Source organism: Pelophylax lessonae (genome assembly GCF_965119305.1).
Source record: "Pelophylax lessonae genome assembly, chromosome: 10".
Classification (NCBI taxonomy): Eukaryota; Metazoa; Chordata; class Amphibia; order Anura; family Ranidae; genus Pelophylax; species Pelophylax lessonae.
The window spans coordinates 190,377,487-190,397,464 of NC_138777.1; the positions used below are offsets into that span (position 1 = coordinate 190,377,487).

The 19,978-nt window shown below is 43.2% G+C and overlaps 2 protein-coding genes across 5 annotated transcripts in view; both read right to left on the minus strand.

Annotated features, from left to right (window-relative positions):
- CMC2 (C-X9-C motif containing 2) overlaps window positions 1-19,978 on the minus strand; it is a 662,556-nt gene that overhangs the window by 260,795 nt on the left and 381,783 nt on the right. The gene's annotated exons all lie outside the window — the stretch shown is intronic.
- The window catches only part of CMIP (c-Maf inducing protein), a 182,916-nt gene that overhangs the window by 71,111 nt on the left and 91,827 nt on the right, over window positions 1-19,978 (minus strand). For all 4 annotated transcript variants that reach the window (XM_082270373.1, XM_082270372.1, XM_082270371.1 and 1 more), the window contains 2 exons: window positions 15,010-15,114; window positions 10,159-10,512 (listed from right to left, as the gene is read on the minus strand). In XM_082270373.1, coding sequence (XP_082126499.1) covers window positions 10,159-10,512; window positions 15,010-15,114 — 459 coding nt within the window. The remainder of the gene's footprint in view (window positions 1-10,158; window positions 10,513-15,009; window positions 15,115-19,978) is intronic.

Consider the following 19,978-nt stretch of genomic DNA (forward strand, 5'->3'; position numbering starts at 1 on the left):
CCGCTGAGCAGGCGGATGACAGCTCCGTCTCCGTGCTGTGTGCGGACGGAGGAGTCAGATCCGTGCTCTCCTCTATGGGGGAACCGGATGAGAATGGACCGCCTGTCCGTTCTTATCCGATCCGCCAGACGGATGGAAAATAGGGTTTCCATCCATCTGGATTTGACGGACCAGATTGGAAGTCAGAGGACATGTCTCTGCTGACATCCGATGCCCTATAGAGATGCATGGGGCATCCGTTCAGATCCGCCTGAAAAACTGACAGGCGGATCTGAACGGTCTGCAAGTGTGAAAGGGGGCCTTAGACTTTAGTACCACTTTAATAGCATAGCGCCTTTATATATAGAATCTACATCTACATTCTTATCTTTCAAATATGGATTTTTTTCATTTTGGAATTTAAAGAATCCAATAAAGTTTGAAATTACTGGAAGAGTGTGTTTTCTTTATGTTTGACCTCCATCTCATATCTCATAATACCAATAATTTCTGTTTCTTCCTTTGAAGATAACAAAAAAAAAAGAAAAAACTGATTTAACCATAAATGTACACTGCACGCCTGACTATCAGCCATGACTCAGACAAACAGTTTCTATGGTTAGGGTTTGCTCTGAAAACAGCTATTTTTGGACAATAAAGTATAATAGAAAAGGTTATGACTTGCGTCAAACTTATTGATGAATAAGGCATTTTCAACAGCTTTCTATTCCAGTTTATTGACAGTATTTACTGCTGGTCCGAGTGACAACATAAAAAATAATTTCGCCCTGAATGCTTTATCGCTTTGAAAATCACTGTCTATATATATCACGTTTATATTTAACCTATACCTACGTGCGGTTCCATAAAGCAGGTTAATAGCAGGGTGTTGTCATTCCTGTAAAATGGAGGAATGATGGAGCAGGAGTGGTGACATCCGGGTGTCTGTCTTCGGGAGCCATGTCTGGTGTCACTGGATAAACTAGTGTTCACAGAGTCCCAGAACAAGGAGATAATACAGTGCCTGCTCCCTGCGCCACTCCCTTTGTACCTGGTCCTTATGGTGACAGTTCTTTTTATTGTTCAGAAGAATAGAAGTATCAAAGTATCACGCTCATTATTCTGCTCACCCTCCCCCTTAGGTTCAGTTCCCTTTTACTGGTGAATCATCGTGCGGTTGCGATTACTTAGAAGAAAAGAAGAAATGCATGTCTGAATGTCTGCTTCAATGGATGATTACAGAAAAGACAACCTCTGATGTACATGAACTTCCCTCTGTGTTTACAGTGTATCTGACACATGAATAAGATGTGGATAAACTCCAATACAAAGGAACACAATCAGTTCATTCATTTGGAGCCATAACTTCCTAAATAATAGCTATGAACTATGGCCAAGATGTGAAGGATTCCTAAAAAAATCTAAGTTTAAGCACACTTTGAATCCCATGCTTCCCTCTTATACACTATATTACCAAAAGTATTGGGACACCTGCCTTTACATGCACATAAACTTTTTTGGCATTCCAGTCTTAGGCTCCATGTACACGGGACGCTGGAAATGGCCGTTTAGGAGCAGTTGGGCGTTTTTTTCAGAAGCCCCTGAACCCACCTACATGTTATCTTATGTGTCCATGTACACAGGGTCGTTTACAGTCATTTGCAGGCAGTTGAGTTCAGGGACGTATTTTGGAACGCAATTATTTGCGTTCGAACGTGTGTTTCCCGGCGTTTCAAACGCAAAAATGCGGTCGAACGCAACGACCCGCGTTTGGCGCTTGCGTTTTTCCATTTTAAAGGGGAATGATATTTTGACCTCTAGGAACGGTTTTGCCCGCAAACGCCCGCTAAACGCGGGTGCAAACGCGACACAACGGACATTTTAAACGTCCTAAAAAAAAATTCCAGCATTCAAGGGACTTATAACAACGTCCCGTGTACATGGAGCCTTAGTCCGTAGGGTTCAATATTGAGTTGGCCCACCCTTTGCAGCTATAACAGCTTCAACTCTTCTGGGAAGGCTGTCCACAAGGTTTAGGAGTGTGTCTATGAGAATGTTTGACCATTCTTCCAGAAGCACATTTGTGAGGTCAGGCACTGATGTGAACGAGACTGCCTGACTCGCAGTCTCCACTCCAAATCATCCCAAAGGTGTTCTATCAAATTGAGGTCAGCAGGCCAGTCAAGTTCCTTCACCCCAAACTTTCTCATCCATGTCTTTATGGACCTTGCTTTGTGCACTGGTCCAAATAATTTGGTAGAGGGGGGATTATGGTGTTGGGCTTGGCCCCTTCGTTCCAGTAAAGGGAACTCTTAAGGAGTCAGCAAAACACTCAGGCCAATTTCATACTCCCAACTTTGTGAGAACAGTTTGGGAATGGCCCCTTCCTGTTCTAACATGACCGCTCACCAGCAGTGGCATCTTAAGAGCATTAAAGGGCCCCGGGCAATGCAGTGCACTGGGGCCCCGCCCACACAATCACTCACGAGAATAAAAATACAAATTATCGATAAGGCTATATTTATTGGTACAGCAGTGCCAGGCTAATGACAGCTTCCAAGTTGGGCGGCTGGGTCCGGTGGACACACACACAGACGGAAGTCAGACTCGACTGTTCTGTGTGTGTTGGTTCCCATGGAGGCAGACAGGCATTCCTGCAGTTGTGGGTTCCCCCTCCACGGCACAAGTGGCCTGACAGCAGCGCTTGCAACCAGAAAAGTTCGTCGGCGGGATGCACATGGGAATCAGGACTAATGCTTGGCTGGGGCTAGGTTGCTGGGTAGGTGGGGCCCCCGGGCAAATGTCCAGCATGCCCATTCGGTAAGATGGTCCTATGCACCAGTGCTACAAACAAGGTCTGCTTCAGGCAGGCTGATTGTACCCACATTTTTACACGGGAGCCAGGAGAACACAATAGGTCCGCGGGAGAAATTCCCTTATCAACACTGACTGTTCTGCATCATTGATGGCCTGCCACACTGGCTATTTGGCCCCTGTGTGCTCAATCTCAGCAGCTGCAGAAAGGCACCCTAAGGCAGGCCAAAGATGGGTTCCTGCACCATGGGTTGCAGGAAAGAAAATCACTTGATTTCCCCATCAACACAGTTAAGCTGAACACACACGTGCCGAATGTCAGGCGGTATTGGTCGGTTCAATAGAAACTGGCTGACATGCAGCCCGTGTGAACAGCAGCCAATCCGACAGTGAAACGGTCATGACCAATAAAGGTCTGTCGACCAGCTCCTGGAGCAGCCCTCCTCGCCAATGTCTGAGAGCGCTGACTGGAGTGTTCTGGTGGGGGGGCATCCCACTGTCAGAACGCAAGCACAGCAGGGGAAATCAGACTGTTAGTACAGCGGCTCCACCCTGAGCTGTCAGTTTTTTGACTGAACAAAAAACTAGTAGTGTGTACAAGGCTTTAGGCTCCATTCACACCTGAGCGTATCGTTTTTGGGCATTTTCAGGTGTTTTTCAGTTGTTTTTTCAGGCATTTTTTCAGGTGTTTGGAGGCAGGCATTGACATATAACAAAAACGCTTGAATTCTGCTATAAAAAAAAAAGAAGCTCATGTACCTTTTTGAGATTCAGGTGACAAAGCACTCAGATGTGAACAGGGGCCAGTGAAATTAATCGGATTTTGCTTGTTGGACGTTTTAAGACTTCAGAGATGAGCGTTTTACGAGCTGAAAAACAGGTGTGAACAGGGTTCTAGTGTTGATGAAGGAATCCATCCTGCGAAGCTATTGCGTTCTCCTGGCAGGGAGCATGGGGCATCCCTGCAGTGAGAAGACCGTTATTGCTAGCATCTATAGCCACTGGTAATAATCGCATGTAAAAATCCGATATGCTGGTTGTAATTAAGTCATTTGACGGATTGTCTTTTGTACAATCAGCCTGCCACTAGATGGTTCGAATCTTGGCTGGTTCAGCAGGGATTCGAACCATCTATGTCTTATATCAGCACAGTGAAGATGAAAGTTCAAACCTAGCCAGCCTATCAGCTGCCTCGTCTATGTCTGCTATTACACTGGTGACTTTGAATTCGATTTTTTTTTTCCTAAACTGCCCATACACATTACAATGGTTTAGTGGTGAATTGGCGCAAGAAGAGGTCTCAAAAAAGTCTGGTCCTGGGGACCCGGGGGAGGGGGGGAAGGGAAACACCAGGGGTATGGGGGGCCCCCAAACAGTTCAGGGGGTAGCTGTCCACTGTAGCGGCTGCCGGCGGAAGAGACAGAAGAGATCTCTGGGGGGAGACAAGAGGGAAGACAGCACAGCGCCTTCTAAGTGCAGCAAGACATTTACTGAAGTATGTGCAGCAGTAATACACTCACATTTAGTCGGTGAATAAGATGCAGTAAGTCAAGTAATGTTGATCATCAGGAGCATCACTGGAGCGTTCAGGCCTGAAGAAGGAGCGCATGCTCCGATAACGCATCGCCGTAGCATCCCGCATCACCGCCAGGAGTGACGTCAGGATCCCAGGACCCACGAGTGCCAGCGTTCCACCAGCTGACGGGGAGCCCGTGGAAACCACCGAGGCCGTCCCTGTACACATGGAGGAACCCCCCCTGCCGCTCTCACCGGGATCCACTGCCTCCACCACCAGGACCCGCTCCAGCGATGCTCCTGATTATCAACATTACTTGACTAACTGCATCTTATTCACCGAATGTGAGTGTAATACTGCTGCACATACTTCAATAAATGTCTTGCTGCACTTAGAAGGCGCTGCGCTGTCTTCCCTCTTGCCATACACATTACAACCTGCCTGTAGGATCCCATTATCAAAACTCTATTTTATGAGGGCCTTCTTCAACAATTCATTCAGTTTAGATTTAAAGTGGTTGTTGGATCTAAATAAGACTGTACAGGCAACTACAAAACATATGCCCAGCTTTAAAGCTTTTGCAGACCAGTTTTGACTCATTCCTGCCAACATTATTTACAACTTCTTCATGGGAGATGAGTCCTTATTAGTGAGGGCCTACTCATTATTATACATTAATTCCTTTTTAGTCATCTATGTGACACTACAAATGTAAGAGTAAACTCGTTATATGACTTTTTTTTAGCTGCGCCTGTCCTATCATCTCTGAATACAGGCACGTGCGAGAAAGTGACGTGATGTATCCAAAGGGTCCCATTTTTTGGGATATATAAACATATACATATAAAGAAAAGCACTATAAATACTAAATTGATGTTGACAGCACTACAGAGCCCATCCCAGTTTTATAGGGACAATCATGGAGGTGCAGCAGCACTTTAGAGAATAGGTAGCACTCATCGTAAAACATTCCTTTTAGCTTTTGATGTTTTAGCACGGCATTTATAAAAATGCTGGTAGAGCAGCAGTTGCTTCTATAAAACATTTAGCTAGAACAAGCTTTACAGCATCTGTAGGACCTCATAACAGGGGCAGTATAACAAAGGTTATGGATCTGTGCCAGGGTCTGGTAGGCTGACTGGGACCTAGAACCACGGAGGCAGGATCCACTAGGAAAATCCCTGCAAAACAACATTACTGGTATACAGCAATTGTCATGACCACCATAAGCCTCCACAAACCATCAGAGATCACACGGACACTCATTCCTGCAGTGATGTAAACATGATCAACATGAGGACATCATCACAGCATCAACAAAGGCCCAAGTATTCCTGCATGAAGATCTGCACATCAATATACCAAAATACCATTTAGATGATAACTTTTAAAGTGTTACTAAACCCAGGAGCCTGCATTCACTATATCTGGTCTCCCACAGTACACAGAACATGGAAATACAATAGTTTTAGTAAATATAGACTAAATACCTTTTCTCATCAGCAGTTAGAGCAGTCTTGTGAATTCTATCAGTGTCTGGTTAACGCCTACAAGATTTAATTCTCCCATGATTGGCCTATGAGGCTGCCAGACCCCTGACCTTTCTGTCTTGATACTGCCGATTGGCCCTGTGCTGATCACATGCACCCTCCCAAAAAAAAAAAAACGAAAAAAAAAAAAAAACTCTCTAGCAATACACACCAAACTGAGCATGTGCAGATTGTCCCCTAGCATCTGTTCTATCAGCAGATAGATTGGGGACTTCGGAAGGAGGGGAGGATCAGAGAAGACAGGACCAAACAGCCTTTTTACACAATGCAGAGGATTTTCCCTTAGGTTCCACAGTGAGTATACCAAGCATGCTTTACTGCATATAGTGGGTAACACTTTAACTCACAAATAAGCTTTCTCTACTATAATGATGCATCAATGAACACAACTAAAATGATGATTTAAAAAAGCAACTGCTACACACACTTTTTTGGGGATTTATATTTGTGATATGTTGATACTTTCAATTTTAAAGATGGCAATTCTGTCTTTCAGAATTAAAAAAAAAAAAAAAAAAAAAAAAAAAGCGTTTTGGCTCTTTTTATAACTTTAACCGCTTGCCGACCGCCGCGCGACTATTTACTGCGGCGGTCAGCCCCTCACAGGCAAAGCGACGTAGGGCTACGTCGCTAGCCTGTGAGGCTCTCGGGAGCAAGCGCGTGGTCACGGACCCCCGCGCGTGTGCCCGGCGGACCCGATGTCCGCCGGGCACTCGCGAGCGTCCTTTACACCGGAAGAAAGGCAGGCGGCTAATGTAAACAAAGCTGCCTGTCATTCTTCCCTGTGTAAGAATGGAGATCAAACGGTTCTGCTATGTAGGACCGTTGATCTCTGTTCTTACACTAGTAGCCAATCACAGTTAGAAACACGCCCCTAGGGACACACTTAACCCCTCCCTCTCCAATAAAGTTAACTCCTTCACTGCCAGTGTCATTTTTACAGTAACAGTGCATATGTATAGCACTGATTACTGCAGTAATGTCACTGGTAACCCCAAAAGTGTCAAAAATGTCAGTCAAGGGTCCGATCTGTCCGCCGCAATGTCGCAGTCCCGCAAAAAAAAATCGTAGATCGCCGCCATTACTCGTTAAAAAAAAAAAAACAACAAAAATGACAAAAATCTTTCCCTTAGTTCGTAAACGCAATAACTTTTGCGCAAATCAATCAAAATACGCTTTTTGCGATTTCTTTTCACCAAACATATGTTGCATAAAACAAATTGGCCTAAAATGTTAAAAATTTTGATTTTTACATTTTTTTGGGGGGAATTTCATAAAAAAAAAAAATGTGAAAAATATTGTTATTTTTGCAAAATTGACGCTCTTTTTTTGTTTATAGCGCATGATCAAAAAAATCGCACAGGTGATCAAATACCACCAAAAGAAAGCTCTGTTTGTGGGAAAAAAAGGATGTCAATTTAGTTTGGGTACAGCGGCGCAATTGTCCGTTAAAGTCACGCAGTGCCGAAACGCAAAATAGGCCCTGGTCAGGAAGGGGGTAAAATCTTCCGGGGCTTAAGTGGTTAGAGTCCAAAGAATGACCCAAGGAAGTAAACAGAAGAATAGAGAAAGATCACCACGTGACCGTGGCTTCACATACATAAAATGGGCATTCGGGTAGATTTTTCTTTTTTCATCCCCAGCAGTTAGTTGGAGGTTTCTAATATCCTAGAGTTGGGCTTTAAAAGGGAAATTCTGGATTTAGAAAAAAAAAAAAAAATGATATGCTCACCTAGGTAGATGCAGCATTGATCTGATGCTGCATCTGTCCCCTGCCGACTCTGCACTGAGACCTGAGCAATCAAACACCGCTGACTGCTCAGTTCTCAGCATTCTGTGAGCAGAGAGTCAGGGCCTGTCAGTCACTCGCTCTCTACTCTAACCCCCCCCCCCCCACGCTCACTGGAGTGCTGGGCTGTGGAGGGAGTGGAAGTGGCTGGCTCAGCCTCTCAGCACCTTGCTGAGAGGCTGAGCCAGCTACCGGTACAGGGATTCCATATGGTCGGGATCTTTCAGAGCCTGGACTGACTCTGTGACATCAGAAGGCTTCAACCTGATGTAGGCTGAAAACGAGTCACAGGAGTGCAGACCTAACTGCACTTCTGTGATCCATTAGGATAGCTTTGGCTATACGTCTCTTAACTGGCCTTGACAGAAATATAGAGGTTGCTGCTGATGACTTGTTACAAGACTTAAAAGATTATTGACTTTTTTTTTTACTATTCTTTGACTTCACTATGTAGTGATTCATAGGTCTTAAAGTGGTTGTAAACTTCAGACATGAAGTATGAACAAAGCATTCCCCTCTATAGTGTGTACTTGTCTCTATATAGAGCACTAAGTTTCATTTTTGTCTGCTGCCTCATTCCTCTGCCATCAGCAGTCGCTTCTAAAACGTTTTCCTGACACAAACAAAAAAATGGTGACAGGGGAGGGACCGTCAGATGGTTAACAGCTCTGGTCCTATGTGATGTGTGAAGGGGTGTGTCCCTTCCCTCCAATTAGCTTTCAGAGCTCTCCTTACGGAGCTCTGCAGTGTGTCATTTCAGCATTCCGCTTCCTTTTTTTCTGACCGCTCAGACAAGCTTTATAAATTCTGGACTTTGAATGGATGTAAAGAGAAGACTGCAGATAAACAGGTACAACTTATGTAGGATGATTTGTTTCACCTCTGGGCCAATCACTTTATTGGGTATATGTAAGGGTTTACAACCACTTCAAGCGAGTACAGAGCCAGTGAAATGGGAACAAACAAAAATCCACACACAGTGGTCTACACCCTAAAACAACTGGTATAATAGAAATCACAGAAAATACCCAATCTTGTGCGCGATGAGGCATGGGCAGAGTGACAATTCAAAAATTGTGTATATCAGGGGTGCCCAACCGGTGGCAAACCTAAAGTTTGCATAAAAATAAAAGTTCAGTTTTGACAGCATATGAAGAAAATACAAATTTGATTGGTTTGGATTGCATCATCACCACAGCTAAACATGTTACATATATAGTTGTTACCAAGTTCTTTTCATGAACAGTTTTTGCTCAACAAATAAGAAAAAGTATATAAACTGTAGCCGTAAAAAAGACTGCCCGCCTAAGCCAACAGTTGCAGATTGCATTGCGCATGGGCACATAAGGACATATCAAGCCTAGGGTCAACATAGCAGTTATCAACAAATAATTCAAAAGTTGGCTCTTTTGGGGAGTCAAATGAGATTGCCCCAATAGTAAAAAGACTAAAATCCCCTTTTCAGTTAGCATTGGCCGAGAAGCAGACAGCCACGTGACCAGAAACCCTTCTTTTATTTTGTTTTACAAGGATAACAGAGGAGGCCGCTAATCACCACGTAAAACAACACATTTAGTATAAAATAGAAATGAAAAGCAAAACATTTTTGTAAAGATATTAAAAAAAATTATAAATATTTTTTTTTCCTCTTTTTAAAGTGATCACATTCCTTCTGTTCTCAACTACATAAGAGCTGGGGGGAGGAAGAGAAGCAGCAGCACACCGAGCCTCCCAATGAATGGCTGTGCAATGGGGGTGTGTCAGGACACATTTGATCATTGGAGGAGAGCAGCCTGAGTTCCCAGCACAGCTAAAAAAACTGACCACAATGTACTCTCCTGCCTAGTGTGGTCAGCTTTTAATAGGAAAGAGAGGGGACTAGCAGGAACGCAAGAGATTTCACATAAAGGAAGTATTCAAGGTACAGCAGAAACATAGAAGGGATAAGAAGTGTTGGAGTAATGCTTTAAGCCGACTATAGAGGGAACCAAACTCGGCCAGCCCCTGCTGAATTGTCCAAGATTTGATCCAACTATGGGCAGGCCAATGATGGACTTCAGTACAACCAGCCTATTGGATATTTAGCAAGGGATTACTGCCAGGAGAACACAATAGCACTGCAGGAGGAATTCCCCCATCAACACTGACAGTGTGGATGATGGTATCGAGAGATTTTCGCATCTAAGGCTTGTGAAAATCGCATGATCTAAGGCTTGCCTTAGCCAATGGTTTTGGTCACATGGTCATCTGCCTCTAAAACAAGCTGCCTCAAAGATGGTTTTGGTTATAGCTTTACTCAATCTGTTTAGTGGTCAGTAAAGAAGTGCTCTGGTACAATGGCAGTCAGAGGAATAGGGTACGTCGTCAATGTAGTGGTGGTTAATAGAGAAACGCGTAACATCAGAGGCAGGCTGTGCATAATGCAAGGATAAAAATGTACAACAGGTTTCTAGTCAGCATATTAACTTTAAAGTGCAAAACACATTATAACTATATCAGCAGTTACTTACAGCATCTTTAGGATTTCCACATAGCAGCCCAACACCCGCTCGGCCTGTGGGCTAAGCTCAATGCTCATGGTGCTGCAGGCTGGGCTGATGAGAAGACAGTCAATCAGGTTGGGTTCACTATCATTGCCAGTGTTTGCTTTCAGCTTCTGATTCACTGTATTGTTGCGCTCCACCTCCACGTGTATCTCGTTCGATGTAACGATGACTGACTTGTGTCGGGATTCCGCCGACGTGACCTCTTTGGAAACCAGGTCAGGATTGGTGTGAAGAAGCCGTAAAGGGATGTTGGGCTTGCGGTCGCACTGCTGCTGGCAGCCATTACGGATTTCTTTTAGGCTTGGCGAATTGTCTCGGCTTGGCAAAAAACAAAAAAAAGGAGGATAATGTTAAAAAAAGTCAAATAAAACAATATGATGACAAAACTCAGGGCTGTTTTATTTAATGAACCAAGATGGGACTTTATATAGGTTCAAACATTCCAGAATACGCCTTATTCCCAAAACACACACATGTTCTTGTAAAGATGGCGGTGTATGTAAGCGGGTGCTGAAGCAACCATCGTCTGGAACCACGAATAGTCAGATAGAGAGAGGTCACCAGCACACCAAGACCTCCAAAAATGGCTCCAAAGCTTTTTTCAGTGATCCCACCATGATAGCAAATTGCTATTTGCTGTAATAATGCGATCGCTGAAGAAAGCTTTGGACCCATTTTTGGGGATCTTGGTGTGCTGGTGACCTCTCTCTATCTTTACATAGGTTTCACTCACTTTCCCTAAAGCCTAAGTTCCCTGGCTGCCCCCACCCCACCACAGCCTTAATCTTCCAGTGCTTTGGGGGTTAAGATGAGCATTGGACCTATCCTAGGCATTCGTCAAGAGGGTTGACTTTGCCTGCCCTTTCCACCCCCTCCTCCATTCATAGAAGCTGTACTATAGCTTCAATAAATGAAAAGTCGCTCTAAGAATGAAAGAGGTGCACCTTTCATTTATTTAACCAGCCTTTATTTATACAGAAGTAGAATATGGATGCAGGGGTATGGGTTTGGGGTCAGAGGACTTCAAATTTCAACTAGGACAACCGTTACAGTGAACAATCCTCAGTAAATAGAAATACCGTCCCCTGTGCTGATCTAAAAAAAAAACAAAAGGCCTAAATTTAAGTTGGCGATACATTATATCATTTTCTGATTTAATTTCCTTTAGATTTACCTTCAACTATGTAATGCAGGGCCCTGCCTGATTGCATACAAATTGAAAGTGCTTAGGGTTTGACTTCATATTATATGGTTTTGGTAAAGGAAAATTGTATAATGTATGGCCACCCTTAGGCCTTAAAGCTATATTAAAGCTTTGTTTTGATTTGTTGTAGTAAAATAACAAATATGTTATACTTGCCTGCTCTGTGCAACAGTATTACACAGAGCAGCCCTGATCCTCTCTTCTTGGGTTCTGTGCCAGCACTCCTGGCTCCACCTCTTCAGCGAGTGCCCCCATAGCAAGCTACTTGCTATGGGGGCACTTGTGCAGGCTTGTGCAGGCTCCCTCCCGAGTCACCCTTTCTGCGTCTATTGACACAGACAGGGTGGCTCAGCTCCACCCCGTCGCAGAATTTGATTGACAACAGTGGGAGCAAATTATACTTTTTATACAGCACATGCCGCATTCAAGTGTCTGGAATCATGTGCAAAAGAAAATATGCAGAGAAAAAAACAAAGGGAAGCTGAAAAGTTTACTCATGGCTTGAAAATAAGGCATCCAGGCCTCATGTTTTCTGATAGGAAATGGTTATTACCAGTGGCAGGCCCGTCCATTAGAGGCGCAGGGGCGCCGCCCCCCCATCCATGAGTACAGCCCCCTAATGTACATGCAGGGTGAAGCCCCCCCCCCTCCCCCCCTCAAATTTTAATTCACCAGTCGCCACTGGTTATTACCCAACATGGACCAAAAACATAAGTCCTTCAAGGTCTCGAATGAGGGGAACTTCTCCACAATTAGAAATCCAACACAAAATAACTACTATATGGTTTGAAGCTCAACCCTTACATGTGCATTCCCAAATAAATTTGTTGCATGAATAAATATCATGACACAAAATATGTATAATGAAAAAACTATATGCAATTAAATCAAGGCCACATGTGTGAGTAATGAACCTTTAATTGCGTATAAATAAAATTACATAAAAAAACAACCCACATACTAGACATATATAAAAACTTGAATGCCTGCTGCCACTGGCTCATCTCTGAAGTCGAAATACAAAAATCTATCAAATATGAAATATTGGATATATCAAAAAATATTGAATGAGTGAAGAAAAAACGTATCCACAAGATTGTAGCATTATTACCCAACACCTACAGGGATATGTCAAATGCTGTTAATGGACACTAATAAAATAAGAAACTGAAGAACCTGAGCTGGCAGTGCCCATTTGCCTAAATGTGGCCTTCAATGAAACTTAGTTCGACACCCCTGCCTTAAAGGGAATCCATCCTAAAAAAAAGTATGGGGGTTGCCATTGTTGATCTCCTTCCGAAAACGCTAGCAGCCTTGCTGTGCCTGGCTTCAATATTTTTGGAGTGACAGACCTGGAACATCTGTGCTGTGAACAGGTGTCACTGGATCGATCAAATGAGTGATCAGCAACAGTATCTCCTATAGTTCTATCCTGAGAGATTCACTATAAGATAGCGAGAGTGTTGTACTACCTCTTAATAGCCCCTAAACCTACACTAAATTCTGCTTCAAAATGAAAAAGACAGCCAATGCAGTAAACACAGGCTCACCTAAAGGGAAGTATTTGTGGTAAATCGTGTTTTTTGTAGCATATTGTATATAGGTCAGGATGTTACGGCTTTGTATAAAGTAGTTTCCTAAAGCAAATCAAACAACCAAAACTGCCTGCTGTATTAAAGCGGCCCTGTAACGTCTTTCTGTAAGGGCCCATTTGTACTATTTAGGTGTAGTGCATGTAATGCGTGTGTAGTGCACACACGTGTTCTATCGCACATAAACATGCACTGTGTTAAGGCAGTTCACCCATTGTAATGGCTGTGTAATGCAGAATATTGGACCCCCAACCTGTACTGGTTGCATATTGTTTATCGCAACACATGCTAGTGCATTACTGCACGTGGTCGTTTATTACAATGCAAATGTGTTGTGGAGGTGCGTTTTATATAGCACCCCATTTTATTTGCACACATCCCAAAATGCACATTTTGTATATAAAAACATGCAAAAAAAAAAAAAAACATTATATATTTTCTGATAGCAGAGGACCCATGAAAAAACATTAGAAAATGGCAGTTGCATTTTTTTTTTCTGCATGATATTAACGCAAAATTTTATCAAATCTTTATTTTCCGTAAATAAAAAAATGTATAGCCAATGTTATAAGAACCTTAAAGCTGATGTCTAGGTTTGTGTGTGTATGTGCGTGTTTGTGTGGGGCGAGATGGTTTCAACTTTTTTTTTAACAATGTTTTCACTTAACTTTATTGCCACAGGAGAACTGACACGCTCTCTTTTTGAAAGGAGTGACAGGTACCCATTAAAGAGGCATTAAAGTGGCCTCTTGGACCCCTAATGCCTCTTTTGCATACCCCTGGCTAGATTGAGTATAGACTATACTCCGCCAGCTATTCTCATAGCCAGGATCAGGGAGCTTTGAACAAGGAAGCGCTCAGAGCTGAGTGCTTCTGGGTTCATTGATTCTAGGAGAGATGGAGTAACACATATTTCTAGTCTCCTGTCTGCTCACCATACTGACAGTGCCAAGTGCCCGGCTGTCACGCTGATTCTCTTGCTTCACTCACTGTCCTGGAACAGGCCTGCCAATAAGGACCCCTGACTTTATATTACTCATTTCAAACTGTAAATCTGAGACTACAGCCAACTAATTACACCTCTGTATAGTATGTGTAAACCTGGCTGTGATGATACATAAGCTCTAAAAGTGATATACCCGTCGGTTATGGACCAACGTCATTGATCTATACTGCCGGCTGCGGGCGACTACGATCTCAGCCACACCGGAACTAGCCTTATTGTCTTTGGTGCCTGGTTCTTTGCGCTCAATTAATGTTCTCAGGTTCTTCTTGGCAGCTGTCAGGGCTGTGATCCCCAGACATTGGAAAACCACCCATATACCTTTCTAGGCTGGAGTGGACCCTGGAGCTGGATGCAATTAGAGACATTTGTTGGCACCGGAGGGGGGCAGGGAGGAACGGTTCTCTGCCACGTGGATGTCCTGGGACATGTTCTGAAGTTCGGATGCCTTCAAGTCCTGGATTGATGCTCCAGTGTTGCCTGGAGACGGTGGAACATAGTGGAATGTACGCAGCCCCTTCTGATCTCTCACCCCTGCTTATATTTACTGATCTTTCTCCTCCTTTCTTTCTGCTGCTACAGCCCTTTGCTTTTTTCTCTGTCCCTGCAGATATGTCATTGACTTTGACTGTTGCCTTTCTGATGTTTCCACATATTGCTCCTCAACATTACCCGGCATAGTGCTTTGTTATAGACCTCTGGTCTCAACCCTTGACTACCTCTTTTTTTTTTTATACCCGCTGTAGTGAGTTTCTTACCACTGTTGTTACTAGTTTCTCTGTCAATGATGACGTGTACCCTCCTAAGTTATGACAAGTACTCATATACCACTCCTCTCTGCTTGAGTCCATACGGGCCTGGAGGGTTCACTGTGCGACATGCCTCTGTTGCTGATTACTGATGTATACTGTGATTGACTTATCTGTTTGTTCCTTATATTCTTGTTCTGCTCTATTTCTTGTTAATAAACAAAGATTGAACTAAAAGTGATATACCATGTTCAGTGTCACAATTACCTGTTGATGAATTCTTCATAGCAGGAATAAATGGCAGCTAGACAGACGGCCACAAGGTTTGGTAAGACCCTGGGGTGAGGGCAGTTTGCAGTGGGCCCATGCATGCTGGAAAAAAGCAGAAGTTGGAATTCACAAAGTGCACAACAAACCCTACAAATAAAAAAAAGGAGGAAAATACGGTTTACATGGTTTATATGGTTCTACAGTCAAATTTAGACAGTATCCAAATCAAAGATATCTCCAACATAAAACGTACCAAACCTTTTATTGGGCAATTTATGTTATTTATACTGTACAAAGAGAGAGATGAATGGACAGTTATTGGATAGAGAGATAAAGAGGTGTAAATGAGAAATTGTGATGTATGTCTGCCAGGTGCTACTGAGTAACAGTACTGCATTACAAGTCATTTTAGAACCGATCCCTCAAGTGTCCTCAAAGCTACTATGTGCTTTGCTAAGGCTGGGCAAAGCAAAAGGGTCACATAAAATAATATTAAGGCTCCATGCACACTAGGAGTTAAAAAAAAAAAATGTTGGATGAAAGAACGCTCAATATGCGTGCTTGCCAACCGAAGACTCATCAGCTGTCAGCGGGTTACCCTCTGACAGCTTAATGTAAACAAAAGAATTGCTGGCAATTAAAACTTTAGACAAAAAAAAAAAAAACAGCGTGGGATTTTAAGAGGAACCACAAGCCAAAATTGACAAAAATAAATAAAACAGGGTCTGGTATGGATTTGGGGGGGGGAGACCCACACTGTTTTATTTTACAATTTTGGCATGGGGTTCCTCTTAAAATCCTTACCAGACCCGCAGGGCCTGGCATGGATTGGGAGGGGACCTTCACGCTGCTTTTTCTTCAAGTAATTGGCAGCAATTCTTTTATTTACACTCAGCTGTCAGTGGGTGACGTTAAAGACACTGCGGCCGGCTTGCTGGCCCACACCTTAACAACCAGCTATTCACTGGCTGTTTAGGATGCCAGTGGACGCCGCAAAAAAAAAAAAAAAAACTGCTGAAAACAGGCTCTTAGCAGTGTTTTTTTCCTGCCAGCAAATCGCTCCCCAAAAATGTTTTCTTCTGCATCTAGAAACTGAAGCTTCAAAAATGCTTCCAGACTAAAATGTTGTGCATGGACACATAGGATAACACTTTTTGCTTCTGGAGGCAGACAAAAAAAAGGCCTCAAAAGCTGCTGCTAGGAGTGTTTTATTAAGCTAGAGTGCATTAAGCCTAAGGCCCCTTTCACACCTTTGGTCCGTTCAGATCCGCCTGTCAGTTTTTCAGGCGGATCTGATAGGATGCCCCTAGCATCTCTATAGGGCATCGGATGTCAGCGGAGACATATCCGCTGACATCCGATCCGTCAAATCCGGACGGATGGAAACCCTATTTTCCATCCGTCTGGCAGATCGGATGAGAACGGACAGGCGGTCTGTTCTCATCCGATTCCCCCATAGAAGACAGCGGAGATCTGACACCTTCATTTCTGCACACAGAGCGGAGATGGAGCTGACATCCACCTGTGGAGGATCGATCCCCCGCTGAGAAAAATGGAGTCCGTCGGCGGAACGGACATGTGTGAAAGGGGCCTAAACCTTATGTTTTATTTACGTTTTAACCACATATGCCTTAAAGTGTCACAAAACTATATCCCTATTCTTTAAAAATAATTCATACATATCCACTACTAAATGGCCCTGTAATCTATGCTTCATGAAATTGTTTCTTAGCCCAGGTTCACACTATGAATCGCACAGGAACCGCACCACCTTTCTGTATAATTCACATGCGTTTCAGTGGGCCCAATTTGAGGCCATACATTTAAATGGATTGAAATTGCACTGCAGCCAAAGCAAAGTTGTGCATGCAGCAATTTTGAGAGCGCACTGCAACCAGATTGCATGGTTGTTTTGTACCGTGCAATGCAGGCAAATGCACAACTGGGGTGTCGTTAAGATTGCACTGACACCCGCTGCAGATTGTAAGGGCAGTGCAATTTCAAAGTGTTGCAGCAAATGTGTACAGATTGCAGGTTTCCCGCACTGTTATTTAGTGTGAAGAGAGGGTCACTGTATTTTTCTGCCTCCTTGTAACGTCCTCCATAAGCTCCCAAACTTCTTCTCCTTTTCACTTTTGTTTGTTTGAAACGAGCAGCAGACGTTCGTTGCGGTCACGTGCACTACTCTTTGCACACTACACATCTGGAGAACAACCAATTATCGGCAAATCTTATATATCGAGGGCCGATCTGCACTTTCCCCGATATATCGGAATCGATATTCCGTTTATATCGATAAATATTGCCGATATTTCGGGAAACTGCTTGTACCGGAGTGATGCCTGCAGCTAGAGCCATCACCTCGGTACCGGTGTCCATAGCCGACAGTCGGCTGTCTTGTAATGACAACCAATGGGGCTGAGAAGCCGCTTGGCTGTCATTACTAGGAGCGGGAGGGGGACGCCCCCCCCCCATCCCACCGCTCGCCCAGGTCTCTTGTCCCACCGGGAGACCCGGGCAACCATCCTTGCACAGCCGCCGAAGAGAAGACCCGATCAAAGCCGCATTCGACTCTGATCGGGTCTCCATGTAAAAAACCCGGAAGTGATGTCATGACATCACTTCCGGGTACTGGCACCAGATTAAAAAAAATTACAGCTTTCAAAACGGCCAAACTTGGCGTTTTGAATGCTTTTAAGTGCAGAGGAGGGGTTTGGGGTCTTTTAGACCCCCAGATCCCTCCTCAAGAGTACCTGTAAAAAAAAAAAATTAATAAATAAATAAAAAAACATTTTTTAATGTCTGAAAATATGGGACAATATTGGCCGATACCGATATGTGATGACCAAAATATCGGTATCGGCAATAAAAAAATTATATCGGTCGATCACTATACACATCCCATAGTCCCTAGTCTATCTTTGGCAAGAGAGGGTGGCTATGTTCCTACATACAGTGGGAGGGGATCAGGGGCGGGGCAAGGGGTGGGCAGGAGGGACAGTTGCCCTGGGCACAATGGTTTATTGCAGGGATGGGGGTGCCTTGATCCTAACCCTAAGGGAAGGGGGGGGGCGCAGTTTGGCATCCTTTCCCTGGGTGCTGGATGACCTTGTCCTGGCACTGGAGGGGATTGTCCCAAACTGAGGGATTTTCTTTCCTGCAACCTCTGGCTGCAGGAAAGAAAATTGCATGATCAATTTATGAATGTATCTACAAGTGTGCACACTTCTATACCAATCTGCTAATCAGCCAGCGTAGGCATGCATGCTTGACTGCTGTCTATTGTCTGTCCACCTTTCGTCAGCTGACACTGGGTCACATTAAAAAAAATCTGGTACAAGAATGTATGCTTCAAAATATTCATAGCATTAACTAGACGGTGTTGCTGTTTAACCTTTGTGCTCTTTTGTATTGGCAGGAGTTTATCTTTAGTTTGGATGCAGAATATTTCCCAAGGCCATTGTGTAAGGATCAGAGGAAGCAATTGTATGACAAGGATATTGATTAGTCTACCTTGACCAGGTTAACATTTAATAGAACATCGAAGTAGTTGAGGAAGCTAAAATATTTGCATAAGGGACGTTCTGTTTGAATATAATGATTCAGTAACTACAAATAAAAACAAAAAACAAAAAGGCTATAATAATATCTGTACCCCCCCCCCCCCTATAGATAGTTATACTTTCTGTCCCTGCAGAAAAGGGCACTGCAGGCTAACTCTGGCTATGAGTCACATGACTGGGGCATTGGTCACATGATCCCTGCAACACTGTCTCCTCCAGTAAGCCCATACAAATGGCCACAGAAGGCCAGCCCAGACCAGTATATTTTTTTCAGAACTTCAGTTACTATGTATTCTAATAGCGGGTATATCCACTTGAGTCCTGAAAGATTTGACCCCCTTTATGACCAGGCCATATTTTGCTATTTAGCACTGTGCTACTTTAACTAGTAATTGCGCGGACATGAAACACTGTACCCAACCAAAATTGATATCAAATAGCACTTTATTTTAAAGATATTTGATCACCAATGGATTTTTCTTTATTTTTTTGCGATATAAACAAAAAAAAAGAAAGAAAACTGAAAATTTTGATAAAATAACCCAATATTTTTTTTTCCCACACTAATAGCGCTTTTCTTTTTTTTAATAGTATTTGATCACCACTGGGTTTTTCTTTATTTTTTGCAATATAAACAAAAAAAGACTGCAAATTTTGAACAAAACAACCCAATATTTTTTTTTTTTTACTTTTTGATATAAAACATATCCTAAAAAAATTAAAATAAAACGAATTTCTTCATAAATTTTGGACAAAATGTATTCTACTATATGTCTTAGATAAAAATAAAAAAATCCCACTAAGTGTAGATTGATTGATTTGAATGAAGTTATAGTGCCTAACGATGGTATGATTATTGGAATTAATAATATATATTTTTTTTAAATACTACTAATTGCAGCGATCAGCAACTTATAATGGGACTTTGATATTGGGCGGTCAATCTGACACTTAACTGTCAATGACATCACTAGTGCCATTAATACAGTGATCAGTGCTAATATTATAAACTGTCACTGTACTAAGGACACTGGCTGGAAAGGGATTAACATCTAGGGCAATCAAGGGTTAAATTGTGCCTAATTATGTGTAATGTGTGTTATTTTTACTACTAGATCTCCCAGTACACAGCTCTGTGCGGTTGACACAGCCAATCAGCAGGTCTCGGGCTGTGAATTACTAGCCGGGACTTGCTGCCTGGCTCTAGCTGTGTTCAATCAAATAAGTGGCGGCAAGGCAGGGCACGTGTGTGGGCGAACCATGAACCCAAAAGTAGGCAGCCTCATACCGGGACATCGCTATTTATTTAGCTATGACAATTTATACAATCTAAGGTACTTATCTCACATGCATACATAGACACACACACATACAAGGGCCAATTAACCAACTAGCATGTCTTT